The sequence below is a fragment of the Artibeus jamaicensis genome, unplaced genomic scaffold (assembly GCF_021234435.1).
Source record: "Artibeus jamaicensis isolate MK-2021 breed Jamaican fruit bat unplaced genomic scaffold, CSHL_Jam_final contig_3174, whole genome shotgun sequence".
NCBI lineage: Eukaryota > Metazoa > Chordata > Mammalia > Chiroptera > Phyllostomidae > Artibeus > Artibeus jamaicensis.
The window spans coordinates 500055-517478 of record NW_026521738.1 but is presented as its reverse complement, the minus strand read 5'-3'; the positions used below and the strand labels follow the sequence as shown (position 1 = coordinate 517478).

General features: G+C 46.3%; 1 protein-coding gene across 3 annotated transcripts in view; it reads right to left on the bottom strand.

Annotated features, from left to right (window-relative positions):
- Positions 1 to 17212, bottom strand: part of SLC4A5 (solute carrier family 4 member 5) — a 93543-nt gene extending 76331 nt beyond the window's left edge. For 2 of the 3 annotated variants that reach the window (XM_037130902.2, XM_053663398.1), the window contains exons 1-3: positions 17133 to 17190; positions 11016 to 11096; positions 5757 to 5948 (exon numbers count right to left, since the gene is read on the bottom strand). In XM_037130902.2, the coding sequence (XP_036986797.2) occupies positions 5757 to 5948; positions 11016 to 11088 (265 nt within the window). In that variant the 5' untranslated portion in view covers positions 11089 to 11096; positions 17133 to 17190. Of the gene's footprint in view, positions 1 to 5756; positions 5949 to 11015; positions 11097 to 17132 lie in introns of all 3 variants that reach the window. The other variant, XM_037130901.2, reaches the window with a different exon arrangement.
- Positions 17213 to 17424: the final 212 nt, after the last annotated feature.

The window sequence follows — 17424 nt, the reverse complement described above, 5'->3', positions numbered from 1 at the left end:
CTGAGAACTTACCCAGGTCCCCAGTGAGCCCCCTGATCACCGCCTGAAGGACTCACATGTCTAGGCCACCTGACATCCATGGCCACGGGACGTGATCGGACAGCTGGGCGTCTGTCCTCTAGATCACCCGGCATCCACTGTCCAGTCTGCCCGACAGCTGCCATATAAGCCGCCATTCTAGGGTTAAGAATTTGGGACTGATAATTCTCAAGAATGCACTTTTTACTATAAGAAATCTTTTCTGTGTCCTTTGGAACACTTCTGGGTGTTTGCCTAGCTTTGTTTAAAGATCGCACACCTTCAAGCAAATTTTTATCATCTCTCTCTAGCCAAAGCCTCCAGACTCCTTTTCAGTTCATTCAACAAGATAAATGTCTTCTGTCCCAACCTGTGCTCCTTCCTCATCAGAAAAGGGGAAAGAAAGACCCGTGAAACATACCCTGGGTCCTAAGGTCTTAGAACCATGTAAGGCTCAAATGTCTGGCCGGAAAACCACCTTTCTGTCCTTTACTGATCATCCTGGGATGGCTTTGATCTTTAGTGACCCCAGAGTTGTTCAATATCTGGCAAGTAGAAGGACTTAATAATTTCATACCCCTGCCACCAGAAGGCTCTCATAAGCCCTTGGTACCAATCGGCCGAGCCAAACCAATATCTACTTGTAGAGGAAAAAGACTTGGGCTCCTTCTTGCTCTTACATTAGGTTAATGTATGAGGTCTGTCCAGAAGGTAGTCCAGCCATATTATATGAAAAAATAGAGACATTTATTGAAGAAGATACAAGAAATGTACACAGGACAATGTCACCTCAGTCCCCGTCAAAGTAGGCACCTTGGGACCTCACACAGTTCTCCGAGTCACCATCAGATGCCCCTTAATTTTCCTGAATCTCATCCATGGTCTGAAATCTCTTCCCTTTCAAAGGTTATTTTAGTTTTGGGAAAAGGCAGAAGTCAAAGGGCACCAAATGTGGGCTGTAATGGGGGTGAATCACCTGGGTGATTTGATGTTTTGCCAACAAACTCTGCATGAGACATGATGCATGAGTGAGCACATTGTCATGATGAAGCTGCCAGTGACCAGTTGCCCATAGCTGATGTCTTCTGAATCATTGAAATAGTTTCTGCAGAAGAATGTTCAAGCTTAACACAAAATCTGATGCAGATTTGTTGCTCTACTCACTCAGTTATTTTGAATGTGATGGCGACACAGTACACATGCTCACTCCATGCACCTACCACCCCCTCTGATTAGTACAGTGCAGTCATCATTGTTCACGCATGCACATTCCAGTCCACTCTCCTTGGCTGCCAGGTTACATCGATATTAAGCAAACCATTCTCACTATATTAACAATGGCTGGACTTTTTCTGGATAGACCTCGCGTATCCATTGACTTAATACAGGGTCTGGCAGAAGTGATGACTGCTTGAGTGCGGTTGGTAGGGTAATAATATGGATGTAATACAATATAGTTTTAATTTGAACATTTCACCTAAAATGTCATACAGTGTGCTTGAGTGTGATATTGTTACGTTATAGACTTACATGCTTATAAAAGAGTTTATAATAAAAAGGGGCATTATTTGTGCCACACCCTGTATATCTTAAGTACCTCCCATACACCGTGAAACATGTGAAGTGATTTATATCTGTTTATATACATTCAGCAACTCTAAACAACTTAGCATGGCCAACAATCCTTATTTGCTTGGGACTGACCTGGTTTTGACACCGGAAGTCCCACATCCCTTGTCCTGGGAAACCCTTTGGTCCCAGGCGAACTGAAGCAGGTGGTCATCCTGCAGCACCTTCCCCTCTACAGGTGAAGATTCCAAGGCTCCAGGGACTGCACGGCCAGGTCGGGCCTGGCTGACCTCGTGTTTTGGGGCCTTGGCTCCAGTTCTTATTACCAGCCTAGAGAAGTGGAAGTGCAACCATATTTCTAAAGATGCTTCTGGGCACTTGCTCCTAATGGCCTCTCAAGAGGTTCTCAGAGCCCGAAAGTGCATTCTCTCCAGGGCAGGAAGCATGGCTCTCACTGATCCTCACCACAGCTTGGTGACTGTATTCCTCACATACGCTCTGCTTCCACCGAAATCGACTGTGGCTGAGTATTGACTTCCTAAAATTACATTCATAGTGTGGGGAGGGGTGGTATGGAGAGAGAATAGAAGAACCAACTGTTATGGCATATTATTCCCTACCTACTTCCTCCTTTTGCCATAAGGCAGTTTGGCTGCTTGGAAGGATGTCATTCTCAGCCTGTACTGAATGTGGTGACTTACCAACGACCTCTTACGAAGGACAGCACACACGGGCTTTGAAGTCCACAGACCTGTTTCCAAATCCCAGCGTCACTGATTACAGCTGCATCATGCTACATCCCTTTGAACTCCATCCGAAGATGGGAATAGTAATATCTCCCTTTTAGCAACACTAGACGTTTAGTTAACACAATTAGAATGAGCTACCATTCATAGGCACAAAACTCCTTCGCATACGTGGTCTTGCTGGATCCTGGCCATTCCTCGGTGAGGCAGAAACTAAAGTGTCTCCTGGCAGCCTTTCATCTGCACAGCCTGCTTTATGCGCAGGCCCTGCCACAGTTAGCCACCCCCGCCCGGCCCAGCTCCCCCTCATTCTGCACGATACCCTTCCTGTGCAGTGGGAGTTCCCACTGGGACTATGCGGCCAGGCCAGCTGGACCTCCCGCCTGGGCTGTCTGGGTGGACCCATGGAAGAGACAGGACACTCACAGCGGAAAACCGCGTGGTCAGGAGCCAAGAAGAAGTGGGAAATTCTGGCAATTATTGTACCCAGATGATGCAAGTAGAAAGGATTTGGGGACTGTTGGGTCCTGTCTTCCAGGTCATTGTCGCCGACCCTACAGTGGAGCAGAGTTTGTATCTGCCTCACACATACAGGTCCCATTGGCTTTGGAGGAAGTGAATGACTGCGGGTCATTTATCACCCCCCCCAGCCCATGGAGAACAGCAGGAACAAGCTCGGCCCAGATGCAGAAAAGCTGCTGTGGCTGTTGACTTTCTAGTAGGTTTTGTGGCTCATTTCAATCAGCTCATCTACAACTGGGTCTGGAATGTATCCTTAGGGGTAGGTAGGTTCTATGGGAATTTTTTAATTTTGTGTTTCTTTTATCAGATATAAGGGGAAACTTTTCTATTGTTATAATTCAAAGCTGCAACACATTTTTATGAACTAAAGCCTTAGTTAATTAAGATATTGTTTCTTAAACTGAGACCTAGCGCTCCCAGGAGGCTGTACAAACATATAAATGCACTTTCATGTGTCCACAAGAAGTTATCTTCTTCTTAAAAGGGGTCCCTGCTTGACTCTGGTTTGAAAGACACAGCCTAAAATTTCTGGTCCTCCTGGGCTGTCTCATTCTCTCTCTCTGTTCCACAGCCACGCCAGGAACAAGCCAGTAACAGGCGCCCGTGTTATGGGAACAGCAGGCTGGGAAAGGGGTAAAGCAGACACACGAACTCACCGAAGGAGTCTGCGTTCTCTCTCCCACGTTGGTTTCCAGGCAAAACCAGTGTCCCCTTAACCAAACCAGAAACCACCAAAACAACCTGTTCGCCCGGTTCACTCCATGCGATGCAGTGTGTCACATGAATAAATACTACTTGTCGGTCTCCTCCAAACCCTTTGAGCAGAGAGCACCAGCTCTAAGCCACCTACCTCTTCCTTGGCTCAGGAAGGACCCAGCAGACTCAGCCTGCAAAGGGTGACTGCATCCCCGAATGTGGGGGCGGCAGCAGGGCGACAGGGGGATTCCCCAGAAAGTGAGCCTGAGGCATCCAGTGCCAACATGCGGAGCGGGAGTTTCCCCACCAGGCTTGCCCTCTGCCGGCTTCTGCTGCCCCTGCCCCAAGCATGCGTGTGCACATGCACACACGTGTGTTTGTGTGTCTGTGTGTACCACATATTTTCATCAGCGCATATCTCTTACCCGGGGCACATCCAAGGACTCCCCATCACACCGTCTCCCACAGAGATAAGCCAGGATAGTGAGAAGCTAGGAAAATGCCTTGGCAAATGGCATAGGGGACTGAGACAGACAGCTGAACACAGTGGCAGAGCAATTCCCCACCAGTGACAATGGTCACCAGGGCAAAGACCAGGCAGGTGTAAACTGGGAAAACAAGGACCTCACCCCCAGGGTAACCTTTCCTCCCCTGACCTATCCTCTCTGGACATAACCACCTAGGCCTGTGTTTTATCTCCAGGCCCAGAGATGCAGCAAAAGCAGGTGGGTGATGCCAGAACCAACTGCGATGACTAAAGACCCCCTGCCCTGGCGCTGACCAGTCAGTGGAGACCTTGACCCTGCAATGACACACACACACCTGGAGGACTGATGAATATTCTACTAAAACCCTGCCCTGAGAGCTCCCCTAAGCTTAGCCTTCTAGAAAGACATAAAAACCTCAGGACAAAGGTCCCAGCACGGAGGCATGAGCTCTCCCTTTGGGGAGCTTCGAGGGCCATTTCCTTTCCTTTTTTTTCTCCCCCCCCCCACCTCTTTCTTAACTCTCCTAAACTCTGAGGCAGTGGGCAGCTGGCCGCTTGTCCCAGGCTGGTCCCCTGAACCTGTCCCCAACACCCCCTCTTCTCTGACTTCCCAGTGAGCTCAGGCAGCCCAGCCTAGGCTCTCCTGTTGCTTCCTCCATGCTCAGCCCCCTCTTGTCTCACTCTCCCCGGCTTTCATAAACGGATCCTCATAGTCACCGGAACCCGCGCTGTGAAGTCTTTCCTACACAAAGTCAAGAACCCACGCACTACCGCTGGCCCTGGGCAGACCCGCTCAGGGCCAGGCCCTGCCCCGTCACACAGATGCACGTGCCCTGAGAGGCCCCAGGCCCCAGTGGACCGCAGGCCGGAGCGGGGGTTCGGGCAGCTCGGGGCTGGGGGAGGCTCCGAGGGCCTTCGGCAGCAGGTGTGCGATTTTCTCCCACTGGGATGCTCAACCCCGCTATTGCCTCTGACCTTGCTGGGAAGGTTTGGATGGTGAAATCACTAACTTTGCCTTGCTCAAGACAGTAAAAATATGTAATAGAAACCAATTAAATACCATTTATTAGGCAGACTTGGGGTATGACAGCGGTAAAATGGTGTCCCTAGAAACCGTCAGAAAATATAAAAAGGTCGCAGTCATGCTCAAGAACACCAGCCTTTTCACTCCTCTTAAGATTGATGTCTCTCTTTACAGGGAAAGGACAAAAGACTGATTTTTAATCAGCCCAGAACTGGTTTCTGCACAGGAGAAAAGCCCTCGGGGCTTTGCTGACCAGGGGTCTGCAGCCCCAGGCAGGAGGGTCCCAGACAATTCTGTACCATTCAAGGCCAAGTGAGGGCGGGGGAGGCACTGGAAGAGGAAATTCTGTTTCCGGAGCACAACGCCCCACGCCCAGCAGTCCTGTCTGCACTGGTTCCTTGCGGCAACAGCCACGTGGCCCCCCAAGAACGTAGAAATGAGGGAAGGGATTTCTGAGCATTAAACCATGAGATCAACATGGGATGGGTCAGAGCAGAGGATGCAGAGTCCCCACAGAGAGATGGGGCTTGGCCTGACTAAAGGCGTCCCTGAGCAGCAAGACCGTCCGCAGTGGGGCAGCAGAGCAGAGGGGACTGAGAGGCCTGAGCCATGGTCTCCCGGGAGTCCCTGCTGCCTGGCTCCGTCTGCTCCCCCGAGTGGATGGATCCCCAGGATGTGCCCCTGAAGAACTCACGGGTCCTGCTGGCTTGATCCACACTGCTGTCCCCGCTGCTTCCCCTGCTCCCCAAGCCGGTCAGTTCCTGTGGTGGCCTGTCTGGCCTCAGGCCCCAGCGGCCCTTTTGCCGGCCTGAATGATGTCCCTTCTGGTCTCTCTTCCTTTGAGGGTAACTGGGGACTGAAAGCCCAATGTGGATGGAACGGCAGTCTGTGGGCACAACACAAGAGTGGGGAAGCAAGAGTTAATAAAAGGTGGCATTTCTCCTTAACGTCCTCCAGTTAAAACGAGCTGAGGCCAAAAACAAAATGGAAGGCATGGGATTCCTGGACAGGGCCATGGCCCCGAGACGTGGAGTTGGCAAATTCCATTTCTGAGCAACTCAGCAGTTGCTGGGAAAGACTCCTGGTGCTACAGTTAGAGCTCTGTGGGACCCAGCATGGGCGGGACTCCCATCTCCCGCTCCTGCTCGTCCAGGCGGCAATGACCACGTGGCCCGCGTTGGGTCATGGATTGAGTCCAAAATGTCAAGCTCCTCTTTGGTTGTTGTAGAAAAGCTGTATGTACCTCCACTGAGGGCCATTTTTACTAACAACCAAGGGCTACTTATCTACTGAACTAATCAGAAGATCAAGTTATTAAAACCACATTGAGATGTCATCTCACCTCTCAGAATGGCTATCATTAATAAATCAACAAACAACAAGTGCTGGTGAGGATGTAGAGAAAGGGGAACCCTAGTGCACCATTAGTGGGAGTGCAGACCGGTGCAGCCACGGTGGAAAACGTGTGGAGATGCCTCAAAAAATGAAATATGGGTCTGCCTTTCAACCCAGCAATTCCACTGCTGGGAATATATCCAAAGGGACCCAAAACACTAATCCAAAAGAACATAAGCACCTCTATGTTCACTGCAGCATTATTTACAATCGTCAGAATATGGAAGCAGCCCAAGTGCCCATCAGTAGACGAGTGAACAAAACAACTGTGGGACATTTACACGATGGAATACTACTCAGCCTTAAAGAAAATTTCACCTTCTGTGACAGTATGGATGGATCTGGAGAACATTATGCTAAGTGAAATAAGCCAGTTAGAGAAAGACAAATACCATATGATTTCACTCATCTGTGGAATCTAATGATCAAACAACTAACAAGGAAAGTGGGGACAGACTCAGAGCTGGAGAGCGGGATGACAGGTGGGGTGGGACAGTGATGAGGGGGTGCGGGGACTGAGCGAAAAGGAATAAGGACTAATGGACATGGACAGCAGAGTGGTGACTGCTGGGGAGAGAGTGACAAGGGGACTAAATGGGAATGGAAAAAATACAATAAAGATCAAATAAAGCAAATAAAAATAATAACAACAAAGTTTAAAAAAGAAAGAAAAAGAAAAGTAAATTATTCAGGATTTCTCAAAGCTGGTTATGTAAATTAGACTTTTCAAGAACTACAGTTGCCAACAGCCTTCGGTTCAGATTCCACTAGGAAGCCGACTGCTATGTAAAGCCCCTCTAGGTCTGTGCCACAGAGGCAGCTGAGATTCTCTTAGCCCTCAGGAAGGACATTCGGCTGCCAGGTTCTCATCAGTGCTGTCTTGTGTTGGCCAACAATGTTTTAAAATAATTAATAGGCCCTGGCCAGGTAGTTTATTTCGGTTAGAGCATCATCTTGATACACTAAGGTTGTGGGTTCAATCCCCAGTCAGGGCACATACAAGAATCAACCAATGAATGCATCAATAAGTGGCACAACAAATCTCTCTCTCTCTAAAAAATCAATAAAATTTAAAAATTAAAATAAATTATTAATAGATTGCTTAGTGCAGTTTTAAATGTACAGAACAATCAAACAGACAGTCCATAGACATCCCTGTACCTCCCTCCCCCACACTCCCACATCCACAAAGTTTCCTCTACTTTTTATTGAGATTTAATTGACATATAACATTGTATGTATTTCCAGTGTACAACAAATTATTTTATTTAAGTACATACTGTGAAATGATTACTGTAGTAAGTTTAGTTAAATCCATCACCACACTGTTACATTGTGTGTGTGTGTGTTGAGAACTTTTAAGACCGGCTCTTTTAGCAACTTTCAAATACACAGTACAGATTGTAAGCTGCACACTAGGTCCCCAGAGCTTAAGTACCTTGTAACTGGAACGTGCACCTTTGACAGCCCTTCCCTGTTTTGTCTATTCCCTACCACCCACCTTCGGCAACCACCAATCTGTTCTCTGCTCCTACGAGTTTGGCTTTTTTAGATTCCACATATAAATGAGATCATACAGCATTTGTCTTTCTCTGTATGACTTATTTCACTTAGCGTAATGCTTTCAAGATCCATCCATGCTGCTGTAAATGGCAGGATTTCCCTCCTTCTCATGGCTGACATGTATTGAATGTATCACATTTTCTTTATCCACCATCCGCTGGTGGACGTGGTGGTTGCTTCCACACCCTGGCTCTTCTAAATAATGCTGCAAGGAACACGGGGCTGCAGACATGTCTTCGAGACGGTGACTTTGTTCCTTCAGACAGACAGACAGACAGACAGAAGTGGGGTTGCTGGATCACATGGTAGTTGTATTTTTAATTGTTTGAGGAAGCTCCATAGTGTTTTCCGTATGTCTATACCGACTTACATTCCAGCCAAGAGTGTACAAGGGTCTCCTTTTCTCCACGTCCTCACCAACATTTATCCATTGTCTTTTTCATAATGCCCGTTCTAACAGGTGTGAGGTGATATTTCACTGTGATTTTGATTTGCATTTCCTGGATAATTAGTGATGTTTAGCACCTTTCAGGTATAGCCACTGGGTATCTTTTTTGGAAAAATATCTGTTTAGTTCCTCAACCCATGTTTTAATTGGATTTTATTTTGCTTTGTTTTGCTATTAAGTTGCATGCATTCTTTATATATTTTGGATATTAACCCCTTATCAGACATGTAATTTCCAAATATTTTCTCTCATTCTGTAGGTTGCCTTTTCATTTTGTTAATGGTTTCCTTAGCTGTACAGAAGCATTTAAGTCTAATGGAATCCCACCGGCTCTGTTTCTGTTGCCTTCACTTTGGGTGTCAAATCAATCAATCAATCAATCAATAAATCGCTGCCAAGACCATGTCAAGGAACTTACCCCCAGTGCTTCATTCTAGGAGTTATATGATTTTAGGTCTTATGTTCAAGTCCTTTATCCATTTTGAGTTGATTTTTGTGTTTCATGTGAGACAGTGGCCTTGTTTATTCTTTTGCTCGTGGCCATCCAGTTTTCACCTCACTGTTTATTGAAGAGCCTGTCCTTTCCCCATTGTATATTCTCAGCTATTTTGTTGTAATCGAGCATCTGTTTGTGTGTTTATTTCTGGACTCCCTGTTCTGTTCCATTGACAGACATGCTTGTTTTTATACAAATTACCATACAGCCTTGATTATTATAACGTGGTAATATTTGAAATCAGGACTCATGATGCCCCTAGTTCTGTTCTTCTTTCTCAAGATTACTTTGGCAATTTTGGGCCTTTTGCATTTCCATATAAATTTTAGGGTTATTTGTTTTATTTCTGTGAAAAATGCTGTTGGAGCTTTGATAAGGATGGCACTGAATCTGTCGATTGCTTCAGATGGTACAACATTTTAACGCTATTAATTATTCCAAATCATGAGAATTAAATACCTATTTATTTGTATCTTCTTCAGTTTCTTTCATCAATATCTTGTAGTTTTCAGTGTACAAGTCTTTCACCTCCTCGGTTAAATTTACTTATTCCTAAGTATTTTATTTTTGTTTCAATTATAAACAGGATCGTTTCCTTTCTGATGGTTGGTTATTAGTGCATAGAATTGCAACTGACTTTTGGTTTGTTGTATTCTGCAACTTCACTGAGTTTATTTATTAGTTATAACTGTTTTTTGGTGCAGTCTTTAGAGTTTTCTAGATATGAGATCGTGTCATCTGCAAGTAAAACAGTTTCACTCATTTGAATGCTTTCCATTTTTTATTTTTATTTTTTATTTATTTACTTATTTATTTTGCCTAATTGCTCTGCCTAGGACTTACAGTGCTATGTTAATAAAAGTGGCAAGAGTAGGCATCTTTATCCTGTTCCTGATCTTAGAGGAAGAGCTTTCAGCTTTTTAAGAGCTATATTAACTTGATTTTCTTTTCTTGGAAGGAAGACTGCCTCTTGGTTTAAACTCCTGAAATGCACATGTTAGATGTCCAGGCACTTCCTGACTGCCGGTATCATACAGAAATCACATCCAGCTAAACCTTGGAGAGTCAGCTGCCCTGCGTGCCATGGTCAGGGACGCCCCCCTCTCTGGGACTCAGTGCCCTCATCTGTCACGCAAAAATAAAAAATCCTGCTGCTACTGGCTGGACAGGTTTTTGAGAAGGTAGAATGGGATGATGCAAGAGCACATGATTATGAGAATTGTAAGCGGCTATATACGTGAAGTGTATGCTTACTGAAGGAACCAGGACAGATGGCTGTCAGGGAAGTATTTCACTTTCTGTCCTGGATCTGCTTTGTCCCTTTTTTTTTAGTGGCTTCTGACATCAGAGTGTGGCCATTTAATTTAGCTGGTAAACTGTGGGGAAGGACTAACTCTCTTCCTTTGCTCTGTGAGACTTCTTCTCCCACAGTGAACACCTTGCAGTTTGTTCAGGACAATGCCAAGTTCTCCTAGGCACGCCTCACTCTTTTTGTACTGACAGAGTGGCTCTACACATTCCGCAGCTCAGCAAGCACCCAGCTGGCCAGGAGGTTAGTGTTTCCCTCTGAGGATGCAGGGGCAGTGGTGGGGCACCGGCCGGTCTGGATGCCTTGTCCTGAGCCCCATGGCTGCTTCTCAGAGTGCAGGATCCCTAGACCTCTGAGTCAGCAATTCGGAAGCAACAGGAATACCTCCACTCAGCACCCTCTTGCACTGGTTTTAACGGCACTACCATTTTTAGAATCTATAAAGTGTTAACATTTGGCATTAAGTATGGTTTTAGATCTTGTAAAATTAGGTGAGTTTAATCTTGAGCCCTAACCCATGCAAGCAAAGTGCTAGTGTTCTATCTCCAGCCGGACCACGTGGTCCCTTCGGGACACAGCGAGGGGAAGGCTGGTCCCACAGGATCTAGAGGAGACGCTTGGGTGGGTCAGGAAAGTGGACTGGCTCTCTAGCTTCCCCAGCTGGAAGGGTTTTTATAATGATGGATATTGAAGGAATTCTCAGACCCTCTGGGATCTGCCTCCTGTCTCAGAGGGCCCTTACCTTCCTGATTCTGACGTCGCCTCCTGTAGGTCGCAGGCTGCAGCTTCCCCGCCCCAGCCTTCTCCCCCTCCATCTGCAGCACTGTAAAGGGAAAGATGGACACGGCTTCAAAATGGGTACAGCACAAAGAGGTAGAATTTCCAGGAGAAATGGTTGCATCCACACTCATAGCTGGAGATCTTAATTCAGATGAAAAAAATTAAGGCAAAGGAATGTATAAACTGAAGAAACTCAACTATCCATGTGCAACAAATAGAGAACACACCTTTTAAAAAAATTATAAATGGAACATTTACAAATGTAAGAGGGCACATTTTCTAGGTCACAGAAAAGCCTCAGTAAATTTTGAAGAATTTGCATTACATGTCCATAGTAAATACACACGTTAAGATACTAAAAATAATTTCTAACTATGGGTTTAATAGAAAATCACAATGAAAATTATTAAATATTTAGAACTCAATAATTACAACTATTACACATTGAAATGTGTAGAGTACAACATACTTGAAGGGAAGTAGGAAGGAAGAAAATAAATGTGATAAGCATTCAATGAAAGAACCTAGAAAAAGAACAGGAGAGAAAACCCAGAGAAAGTAGAATGTAAATATAAAAGATAAAAAAATAACAAAATAGAAAACAATTCAGCATAGAGGTGGTTAATAAATCTAAAGGCAATTATTTGAAAAATTATTAAAATAGGCAAACCATGCAAAACTAACCAAGAAGAAAAGGGAATATTCATAAATAAGCATTAAGAAAAAAGGGACATCCTAAAAATATAATAGAAAAAAATTTTAATTATAAACGAATGCCATGAAAATACATTTTTCATGCTATGCTAATATTTCTTTTTGTTTTTTGCTCCATCTTTCAACCCTCCTACGCTGATACATTTTAACTTAGATAACAAATGATAGCTACTTTGCAACGTGCCAAACCCTATTGTGAATGCTCTGCATTATGACTTCATTGAATCTTCTCAACAACCCAGTGAGATGAGTAACATTATTATCTCCATCTTACAGATGAAGTAACTGAGGCACAGAGAGCTTAATTGACTGCCGAAAGGGAGGAACAGGGATTCGAACCCAGACAGCTCTGTTTCTGGAACTATAGCTCTCAGTCACAAAGCTACTGAATGAATACTTTATTAGAAAGATAATGTAAGTGATCAAAATTGACTTGAGAAAATTAGAAAGTCTGCATTAACCAATAACCCCTAAGTGAAATGATCATGAGAAAGGCACCCCAACTAGCTACATATATTGATAACTATTGAAGCTGGATTATAGGTACAGAAGGATCTACCCTGTCCCATTTTTTGGCTCCCGTTGTATTATTTTGCTATTTTTGTTATGTTTGAAATCTATATGTAATTAAAAGAAAACTAAACACCAGAAGTAGTTTAAAAAGATGTTTTTCCCTAAACCTTCAAGGATTAGACAGTCTCTAACTTATACAGAAATGGTTCTCAAAAGTAGGAAAGGAAGAACTGGAGGCAGCAGGTACATGTGAAGACCAGGACCTCCGGTGGGACTGAGAACCGGAGAGTCGGCCGAAAATCTCGGAGTCAGTTAAACCCTCAGCTCTGTGGGCTCAGCCCTCCCAGGCTCCAGTCTTCCAGCGGCTCCACTGCCACACGGAAAATGAAGGGGTTACACCGGGAGGCCCCAGGTAGCTGAGGGCAGGAAGGAGTCATTTCCCTGGGGTGCAGGGGATAAGGATTTAAGTGAAGGCAGGTGGGTGTGCAGCCCACTGCCTAACTGGCTCCTGAAACACCAGCAAAGCACGCACCCTCCAGGCTGGAGACTGGAGGGTTCACAGGCTCGGACACTCTGGGGACACCTGACAAAACAGTGAGGGCTGCACCTACTTGTCCCCCAGAGGTTCCTCGATGACCGCTGTGCTATAGCCCTGCAGAGCAGCTAGTGTCAAAAGAGCTAAAAGTGAGGATTCAGAAGGAGCCACCTCCCAAAGTAAAATAAAATACGAGAGATTTGATACACTCCTTCGAGAACTTGGAAGAACTTAAGGGAATAACACCGACCAAAACACGCAAAGGAAAAGAAAGGTGGTCAGAAATGCCAATCAAAAACTGAAAGTACAAGAGATAAAACGTGATCACGGTGCACAGCCATGAGAACGAACACAGCTTCCTGAGTTACCTAAAGACAGTGGTGCTGTGTCTGCGCTAAGAGGGGAGAGGAGAAGAGATGGGCAATGCTGTGAGACAGTCAAATATTCACCTGTTAGGTGGCTAATTTCTAGCTGTGATAAACAGCAGAACAGACAGATCATTTATTAGGAGGGTGTAAGTGATCAACAGACAAGCTACAAGCATTACTCCGGCTGGTTGTCTTCGGGACGTGGAACCGTGGGATGTGCGGAAAGGCAAGCTGCGGCGGAGTTCTGCTGCTTTTTACTATACATGCTCACATGTGTTGATTGGTTTTCACATTACAGTTATATGCTATTTTTATTTGAAGGCAAACAATCCAAGATGGCACATGTGGCGCCACTGCGTGCTTCAACCCGTTTGTTAAAAGTGAGTCACGTTTGACTCAGCGGGTCTGAGGTGCAGCCGGAAAGGCGGCAAGGCAGCGGTTCCACCGGCGCCGCTGCTACTGACCCAGGGACCAGACTTTGAGAACCACTGGTCTAAGGGAATAGCTTTTAATTTATATGTGCTATTAAATTGAATCTCTCTACACTGAGCTCCACATACATAACGCTATCACGTCTTTTCATTCAAACTGGACACCGGGAACAGGTAAACTTAGTGAGAACGCACAGTTAGCATCATGGAGGTGGGTGATCTTTTTGAGAGTTGATATCTTTCTCCTTCCTGGCACAACTTGAGGAGTCAAGAGAACTACCTCCTATTTGCGTCGGCTGCCGCCGTCTCTCCCCAGCCCCAAACTGGAAAGGCCAAGCGACAGCCTGGCCAGTCAAAAGCGCCTCGTTCCCCAGCCACAGACAAGGAGGCATCCAGGCCCAAAGCCGGGCCAATCAGAACTCTGTCCAGGACACTCCCGTCTGAGCCGTCAGGAAACACCGCCTCCATTCCGGGCCTGGGAGGTTAAGGAGCTGGCGGGGCGCAGCGGGGGCAGGGCTGCTCCCTATCCTGCAGGCCCGTGGAGGGAGGTGTCCAAGGAACAGAGTACCCATGAGACTGTGACTCCTGAGCCAGTTTATTCTGGACTGGTCCTCTCAATTGTGTTGAGCGGATAAATGCCCTTTATTTTTTCCTCACACTTAAAGTCAACAGTTCCTGACTAATCCAAACAAAATCATTTTCCAGGATGGTTTAAAAATGTGTTCTTTCATGTTTGAAGTCCTATGGATTTCAGATTGGAAAACAAACAAAAGTGAATACAAAATGACAGTACAGATGCAAATAGAGATGAAAACTAGAGAACTGTAGAGGCCTGGAGACACAATGTAGCTCCCACTCAGCTGGAGGCACGTCCTGTCCTGCGCCAGTTGAGACCATTGCCTTCCTGCCTCATCACAGCACAAGAAAAGCTCCCCTCCAGGAGTCTGCGGTGGGGGGCTGCCCCAGACCATCTTCAAAGGAAGCGGTCCGCTGGTAGCCAGATGTTGCCCGTACGGAAGGTGCTTAGATTAATTATTACTGTGATCTACAGCTGCAGGGCCCATCATAAAAATTCCCAATTATGCCTTGGCTGGTGTGGCTCAGTGGACTGATCACCCGCCTGAGAACCAAAGGGTCGTCAGTTCCATTCTCAGTCAGGGCACACGCCTGGGTTGCAGACCAGGTCCCCCACAGGTGTGCGAGAGTCAAACACACTGATGTTTCCCTCCCTCCCCTCTCCACGCTAAAAATAAATAAATAAATAGAATCTTTAAAAAACATTCCCAGTTGTGACCAAACCCATGAAACAAAATTTCTATCTCCAGTATTTCATATAATATATATTATATTGAATGCTAGATACCTTGCTTTCATATCTCATTTAATCCTCACCAAATTTTATGAAGTGCATAATTTTCACCCCCCAGTTTTCAGAGATCTAAGTCATTTTTCCTGTGTCACAGAGCCAGGCCTGGCGGAGCCAAGATTCAAACTGAAATGTCTCTGACTCCTGGACCCCAGGAAGGCCGGGAGGAAGAAGAGGGAAGGAAGAAGTGAAGACCCGAGATGGGGAGGGCGGGTTTCGGGCCCTTCCTGAGGTCGGGCTGAGTTTCTGTCATTCCTAATGGTCTTAGAATACCCACCCCCAACACCGACTTTTCTCTCCCACTAGCTTCAGCTGATTGTATCCAAAGAGTGTCAGCCAGTACAACCACCCACTACAATATGTCTACAATATGTCGCCAAAGGAACTGTGCTAGCAACACACCAGTTCCTGTCATGTAGCAAATGAGAAACTTGCAAACAGCAGTTTTTCCCACACCAGCCCCCCTGCTGCTCAACCAGCCACGGGTCACGTTCCACCCACGTTTAGGTCACAGATGGTCTTGGTGGGAAACAGGGCATTCCAGTAAGGGATCAGACCAAATTTTCATCTGTTCTGAGTCCCTTAAGGCCCCGTTCCACTCCACTGCCCCAGCTACCAGTCTGGAATCACGTCTGAGATCTCTGATCCAGACTCTACTGACAAAATCAACACCCTAAGCCTGCAAGGCTAAGGCCCAGAGTCCCACACCAGCGAACAAACACACAGGGCCGCAACCCGAGCAGCCTTCACGTCCACGGAAGCGAGGAGGTGGTGACAGAGCCAACCTGACACGTGGACAGCATGTTCTACCGTAAGAAACCTGGTGACTGGGTCACTTGTCATTTACCTGTATTTTTCGGACCATGAGACGCAACTAGGTTTTAGAGGAGGAAAATAGGAAAAAAGTTTTTGAAGCAAAAAAATGTGGTAAAATATGTAATAACATAAATAACATAATATTTCACCAGTGTACATGTAAACAGAACTCAACAGCAGCATTAACAACCATTATTCCTCCCAAATTTGGGGGGAATAATGGTCCAAAAAACACAGGTAGCTCTCCCCCCATCCACAAGGGCACATCGGTTCAGGCCGGCCAACCACTGTGTTCCAGATGCTTGCAGTAGACACCGGAAACAGAGCAATGGTTTAATTACTAGGGGGAAGGAGGGAAACGTATCCTTACTGAGATAACAAGTCCTCAAGGTTAGACACTGCGTCTCTGGAAGCAAACTAACCGGAGGAAAGGTTGTGCCACGTTCATCGGTTCGCCTTTTGAAAGCTTTTCCTCCCATCCTATCTTTTGTAATAAGCTTGAGCTTATTACGCCTAAGAACATAGGACCAGAGGGGTAACCAGTGAACCCCCCTGAGGCCCTAAAGCAGTTCAGCAAAGGGCTCATCTGGGATGATTTTGTGAACTGAATTGACAAGAATGACACAGGGGCATCTGAGCTTTAAAAAGCCGAACTAGAAGCCAGAGAAAGGCCACCCTCCCAACAGACAGCTCTTCCGCTGCCTCCGCACTGCCCCCGACCGTGGACGGGCCCGGGAGAGGAAAGACAAAACACGCAACAAAATCCCCTAAGCAAACCGCCAGTGACAAACCGGTGCTGTATCCCACACCTCACAACAGAAGCGTGTGACGACGGAAGGAGACCAGCCTCTACTCAGTTTATCCCGTGACATTGTGCTAACACATGTAATGAATTTTCAGGGAAAGGGGCTAATCTCAGGGCTTTTTCCTTTTCCTTTATAAATATTTCAGCCAGTCTCATAAGCTTGGCAAAGACAATAAAAATTTACACAACTAGAAGGAAAAGATTCTCAGCTCCATCACGGGAGAACCAAAAAAACTAACTCACCACGGTGTCTGAGAGGGTGCGTCTCCTGTTATTTCTGATCGCATAGTGTGACGTTTTGTGCCCCAAACCAGGGACCTCGAGGCACCAGGGTGACTAATACAGTGTAATCTTTTTTAAGGAAAGGCAAGTATCCAAAGTTCACTTGGAGGATTTATCCAGCTTTCACGGTGTCTCCCTTCTCAGGGTGTGAAGCTCACTCTCCAGTGCCCTGTGCTGTACTGCGAAGCACACTTCCCCTCGTCAGCATAGCGCTGTCGGCCACCTTGAAGCCCCCAGGTGCAAACTTACCTTCAGTCAGTACCAGAAACCACGATTCAAGTCCCAGGAAGGCCCGAGTCACACGCTCTGTTGCTGTTGGACGGCGAGGCGGACGCCCTGTGATTTCTAGGCTGAACAGTATTTGGGGCATTGTTGATTGACTTGTGGGGCTCAGTGGCAGCCAGCCATGTGACCAGGGTGGGGGAAGGGACCTGCAGGGACCTCACGCCTGCAGGGTGAGCCGGTCGCCTGACTGACGGAGCAGGGCAGTGCAGGAACTTAACAGAGCTGGCAGTGATCGTAGGAGGGTGCCTTTGGTCTA